A 6,000-nucleotide genomic window follows, 5' to 3' on the forward strand; every position below is an offset into this window, starting at 1 on the left:
GAATAATATTTATGTATGTAGAAATGCATGCAACTTTAATGCAATGCTGAAATCTACCAGTCAAGTGTCTCAAAGGATCATTAGGACATTTAAGTATGCTAAGTCAGGTCTTGATATCTTCGTAAAGTATTATCAGGCACCATCGTTTAGCTATTAAAGTTCCGTTTTTCTTGGTATGTCATCATGGAGATGAAACCACATTCGTCTTTGTAAATAGCTGATGTGGGACTGTCCCACATGCACAAAAGCATGCTGAAGCATGAGTCATTATGCCCTTGAACTGGTCTAAGATCATCCCTACTTATATGTGCAAATGAGCGCAATATTTTTACTAAATGACTGTTGTTTCAACTACACTATTTAGTATCTACTTTTTGACTTAAATGTTTTAATTACTAGTAAATAATCCAATAGTGACTAGTATGTTTTTAATTTTCACTACTAGAAAAGCAGCATATTTTGCCATATAATTCTATATGAGGATATGGGGTTTAGATTCACTTCCAAATTAAATGCATTGCAATTGCACCTGGTACTTCTTCCAGTTTTTCTAGTTTTAGTTTTTTTTTCTAGTCTATTCGTTTAGTAGTAGTAAAATGTATTAACTGCTAGAATCTATTTCAGTTTTATTTGCAATTATGATATGCTAGTATGTGTTTAAATGGCATTTATCTCTGAGAACTGCTTTTTAAATGCTATAACTTCAGACTATTCGGAATGGTTATTTCATGACTTTCAGTCAAATGCTATTAGAAACAGATGGGATATCTTGCATTAGTGCATGGGTGAATTCAAAATTTACGCGTTAAAAAAAAAAAAGTCAGATGTATTCCTGTCATCGCGCTCTTTCTGAGGGACGTTGGGCGTAAGAGCTGGGGAGATTCTTAGAATTTTAACCACCGTATTAATATTCATTTGTTTAAATTTTTCAGCGCTGTGATTGGCTGTCAGTTCAAAACACTCCAAGCGTGTTGGCCGCGATTGGGCGGGTTCGTTAGAGTGGGCGTGTTTACGCATGTAAACTTAAAACATCAACAAACTGCGAGATGGTTCAGAAGTGTGCGAGTGTTTGAAGGAGACGCACACTGCCAACGGCGGAATTTGAATTGAAAACACAGTGACGAACCATAACAGATTACCATGGATATGTTCTGCTGAGGCGGCTTACAATACTAGCTGAAGATATCACTTCTTTATTTTTAGAGTCTTTATTCGTATAAAAACTGAAAATGTTGGATAATCGGACTGTTGACCTGCGTTTTGATCAGCTGGAAGACGTGAGAGCGAAAAATGGTAAGTTCGTACAAATACCGAAAAACAACAAACATGTAAAGATTTTTTTAGATTCACTTTTAAATCCTTTTAAACTTTATAAACAGTTAATATGTGCTTGTGGAAAATTGATATGAATCCAGAAGCATAATTTAGAATTACCCACATGCATTCTTGGTTGTTGTGTTATATCTTTATTATATTTGATTGTGTTTATTTTCAGCTAAAGAGCACTTTGAGAAGCAATATAAGATGGGAAACCTTCTGGGAAGCGGCGGGTTCGGTTCTGTGTTCTCCGGACAGCGCATTTCAGACGGACAACAGGTAAGAATGATATACAATAATATAAAATGCAAACATTTGGACATATATCTTCAGAAATCCCTCCTCTAAATTACTTTCATTATTATTTTAGGTCGCTATTAAACAAATATCCCGTGATAGAATTCAGCAGTGGGCCAAACTGGTGAGTAATCCTTCATATTAATGCATAAGTTTTATGTATATATTGGTCTTCCAAGTAAAATTACATTAGTTTCGTCAGGATCTTGAACATACAAACAATGAAGTCATAGAAATAGGAATTATAGCGCCCTCTTCTGATTGTTTTGGTTGTTTGCCGCAGTCGTCCTAATACAGTAGGCGTGTCGATACGGATTTTTTCAAAACACCGCGGGAAACTTAAGTGGACTTTCCCTAATGTGTCACAACGAGTTTAATAGTAATATACTTGATCGACGAGATATATTAGGTATATTCCTAATAAGTCCAAAATATGTGACAGATAAAAATGTAGTTCCCCTTTTTAATAACCCAGGGAGAACCCCCTAGTTTACCCCTGCAGTACCATATGTCGAACTTTTCTAAGGAATTTTTTTAATATAACGTCGTTTCCAGTGGAAAATAATCAAAATCCAAAGTTAACAATGACTGTTGTCTTATGACCTTCATAGCCTGGTGCAGCAAACGCAGTTCCCATGGAGATCGCTCTCCTGCTGTGTCTGGGCAGAGGTTCAGGTTCGGGTCACCGCGGCATCATCCGGATGCTCGACTGGTTTGAGATGCCGGGTCAGGGATACCTCATTGTGTTTGAGAAACCCCAACACTGCCAGGACCTGTTTGACTTCATCACTGAACGTGGGGCCCTGGAGGAGCCCATTGCACAGAGGTGCGAAAAAGCGACAGTCTTTTGGCATTCGATTCTAGCAGTAAGCCACAATACTGACGAGAATGGTCTTTTTTAGATTCTTCAAACAGGTCATTGAAGCCCTGCAGTTCTGCCACTCCAAGGGAATTGTGCACCGGGACATCAAAGATGAGAACATCCTTGTTGACACCCGCACCGGAGACATCAAAATCATTGACTTTGGATCTGGTGCTCTACTGCCCATTGCACAGAGGTGCGAAAAAGCAACAGCAATGTCTTTTGACATTCGATTCTAACCGTAAACTACAATACTGATGAGAATTGTCTTTTTCAGGTTCCTCAAACAGGTCATTGAAGCCCTGCAGTTCTGCCATTCCGAGGGAATTGTGCACCGGGACATCAAAGATGAGAACATCCTCGTTGACACCCGCACCGGAGACATCAAAATCATTGACTTTGGATCTGGAGCTGTACTGAAGGACTCCGTTTACACTGACTTTGAAGGTAAGGCAGCTTTAGGGTGGTTATTGCATATGCATGAATGTAACATGAATGTGGAGCTGTTTCTAATGACCTTTCGGTCTTTTTAGGAACGCGAGTCTACAGCCCTCCAGAGTGGATCCTCCACCAGCGTTACAGCGCTCGTCCGCTCACCGTGTGGTCGCTAGGCGTACTTCTGTTTGACATGGTGTGTGGAGACATTCCCTTTGAGCGGGACGCTGACATTGTACATGCCACTCCAAGTTTCACTAAACGCATCTCCAAAGGTGAGCCTGCAAGCAAAATTAAATCTACTTTCTTAGAGAGACAAAAAAAAAAAAAAAAAAAAGAAATATTTTATTTCTAATCTCTTGAAAACCGTGTGCCACAAATGCTTCATGACATGTTCTTTACATTCTGCTTTGGTGAAATGGTATAGAAATATATGAAGAATGTTGGTAACCAAGCAGTTTTGGGTCCCATTGACTCCTATTGTATTTTTGTCCATACCATAGACTGTTTGGTTACCATCATTTTTCCAAATATGTTAATTCAGACAGTAAACTATGACAGAATGTTCATTTTTGAGTGAACTATCCTTCAACAAAATGACATATAGGCTTATTATATTGTTTCCCAATGTATAAAATTGATGCAATTTTTAATGGGTTGTCCTGTCCAACATTTTATTCTTGTTTTGTACATTGTATAACTTGCAAATACATTACGTTATGGAAATCAAATGGGTTGCAAATTATGCAAACGCTGTTTCAATGTAATCAAGTTGATTTGTTACTTAAGAGCATTTACATTTGTACATTTACTTACAACATGACCACATGAGCAGTTCGTCATAGAGCCAACAATATTTGTAGTATACAATGCCAGGTTTATTCAACATTTATTCTTTTATTTCAGAATGTCAGTCTCTGATTTGCTGGTGCCTTTCATACAGGCCGGAGGATCGGCCTAGTTTGGAGCAGATTTTGCAGCATCCTTGGATGACAGAGAGCTCTGAGGACACTGGATATTTGCAAGCGGAAAGCAATATTAAGCCAAGTCTTTAAATCCTGAAGGACTTTGGACTCGATTCAGAACTTTCAAACACACTGGTTTGTTTTACACTGGACTTCCTGAACTCTAGTTGCTGGCTTCTGGAGTCTTCCTTATTTATTTTTTTGTGTGGCTGTCTTCAACGTTCATGTTGTTTCATATGGACTTGGGATCTATGCTTCTAGAAGCCCAGAATAGCCCTGGATTGCTGCAGGTTTACTTTATGAATGAATATTTCCCACGACTACGACCATCACAGCTCAATGCAACTTTTTTTTATTTATTGGTCATTATTTATTTTCTCAGCCACGTACTAATTTATTTTTGCAAGAAGTTTCAGAAGCAGTAAACTGTGTTCGTCTTGTCTTTTGGTTGTTTTGAAGTTCTAACTGACTTAAATGACATGTAGTTGTTTACCAGACTGCGATGATACCTGGTTTTACAGGTTTCTGTTGTACAGTGATATTCTCTCCCTGTTCTAAGGGGTTTCAAAAAGACTTTAGATCTGCTTTCCAGTCTTTTGACGGGAGGCCTGGCGGAACAATAATTCAGGCTCATGTGGATCTGTTCCCATTTATCAACACACACTCTCAAAGAAGGTGCGACATAAGAGAAGAGGAACATTCCTGTGGATCCTGTTTACTCTAAATGAATCAGTTCCCTAGATGGATTCCTCAGAGCCATTACTAAGCCGGCTTTTGGTTTATGTCTGTGTTGTTTGAGAAATGCCTGCGCTGCAACTTAAAGAATGTTGTCAGGACACTTTGTACTGAACGAACTCAGATATGTGTCATTTTGTTGGAAGTTCCCAAAGGTCAGCATGTTAGCTAATGTCATGAGGGTTTCAGCCGCTAACCCACTGTTGATGTTTACCAGAAGGGCCTATGGGCTTTTCCTAAATGCCTGATTTCATTATAACACACCAAAGAGATCTGCCTTACTGTCTTATGTGAGGTAAACATGCATAATGGCAAATTTATTTGATTTTGATTTGAAATCTGGACCTAAGTAAAGCAAAAAAAAATTTCTTTGAAATTTGTCAATTTGTGTTTGGATCCAAAACAGAACTGATATGTTTGATTTGAGATTTTAAAATTGAATGTATGCAAATAGGACCTTTCCCCAACATAACATGCATCCCTGTAAACACTGGGGTATTTCTGATACAGTCAGTTTTTTCTTTCATTTTGTGTTACGAAAAATAATCCTTGCGGTTTTCGCTTGGGTTGGCACAACAATTTTGCTGTAAATACTTGTGTATTCAACAATGTGCTGTGGCTGTTGTCACATGATGTTTATTTTAAGAGATTCTATGAATAAAAACTATAGATGTGGAATATCTTTATTTAACAAAACATCTTGTCTTATCTTTTTTATCCATTTTTGCTCATGCAAATAAGAAATACAAAGAGAAACTGCTGCCATATCAGTGATTGGATCTAAATGGTGATCATAGTTTTCTGTTCAAGTTAAAGGAATTTTTAAACAGGCCTCTCCAGTCAAACCATTCAGGTTAGTTATTCCTGACAAGTGAAACAGGAATCTGTTGAACACACCTGTGTATGTTCAGAATATTGGAAACAACTTGAGCCTTAAAGCAAAGTATTTTGGGACTTTGGAGCCCCCTACAGTTAAGTGAGTGGAATTAACTGTCGTAATTACAGAGGGTAGTAGCTGGCGTCAAGCAATCTGCCCATTTCGTGGAATTTCGTACCCGCTCACCAAACTTACACACTCCCAGAACAGACATTTGGTAGAGTGACCGTACGTCCTCTTTTCCCCGGACATGCTGGGATTTATAAATTGCCTACAATTTCTGGGTTGACTTTGTTTTCTTATTGTTTTCATACTTGCTGAAGGTTATGAGTGAAAAAAGTAGCTTGACCAATACCGTGCAGGCATTGTACATAATCGACCAATCGTGTGCTAGAATGCCCTAATGAGACAGGACAAAGCTTTGCATAAGGCCTGTAGGGACCACGTCAGTAGGAAAACAAAACCAAAACCCCGACATTTTAGGCAATGTAAAAATCCCCCCCCCCCCCCCT

At 38.5% G+C, this 6,000-nt stretch overlaps 1 protein-coding gene across 1 annotated transcript; it reads left to right on the plus strand.

Moving 5' to 3' along the window:
• The first annotated feature begins 1,007 nt into the window (after window positions 1–1,007).
• On the plus strand, window positions 1,008–5,282 carry pim2 (Pim-2 proto-oncogene, serine/threonine kinase). Its single transcript, XM_016546526.1, has 7 exons — window positions 1,008–1,293; window positions 1,496–1,596; window positions 1,688–1,738; window positions 2,226–2,440; window positions 2,754–2,923; window positions 3,010–3,186; window positions 3,818–5,282. Exons 1-7 carry the CDS (start codon window positions 1,230–1,232, stop codon window positions 3,964–3,966), a joined length of 927 nt encoding a protein of 308 aa, XP_016402012.1. The 5' UTR covers window positions 1,008–1,229; the 3' UTR covers window positions 3,967–5,282.
• The last annotated feature ends 718 nt before the right edge of the window (window positions 5,283–6,000 follow it).

The sequence above is a fragment of the Sinocyclocheilus rhinocerous genome, unplaced genomic scaffold, assembly GCF_001515625.1.
Source record: "Sinocyclocheilus rhinocerous isolate Xijiao unplaced genomic scaffold, SAMN03320098_v1.1 scaffold99, whole genome shotgun sequence".
Classification (NCBI taxonomy): domain Eukaryota; kingdom Metazoa; phylum Chordata; class Actinopteri; order Cypriniformes; family Cyprinidae; genus Sinocyclocheilus; species Sinocyclocheilus rhinocerous.

Coding starts and splice junctions, on each gene's coding strand:
- pim2 (XM_016546526.1), top strand. CDS start 1,230: ATGTTGGATAATCGGACTGTTGACCTGCGTTTTGATCAGCTGGAAGAC. Junction 1,597..1,687: donor GCATTTCAGACGGACAACAG/GTAAGAATGATA, acceptor TTATTATTTTAG/GTCGCTATTAAACAAATATC. Junction 3,187..3,817: donor CACTAAACGCATCTCCAAAG/GTGAGCCTGCAA, acceptor CTTTTATTTCAG/AATGTCAGTCTCTGATTTGC.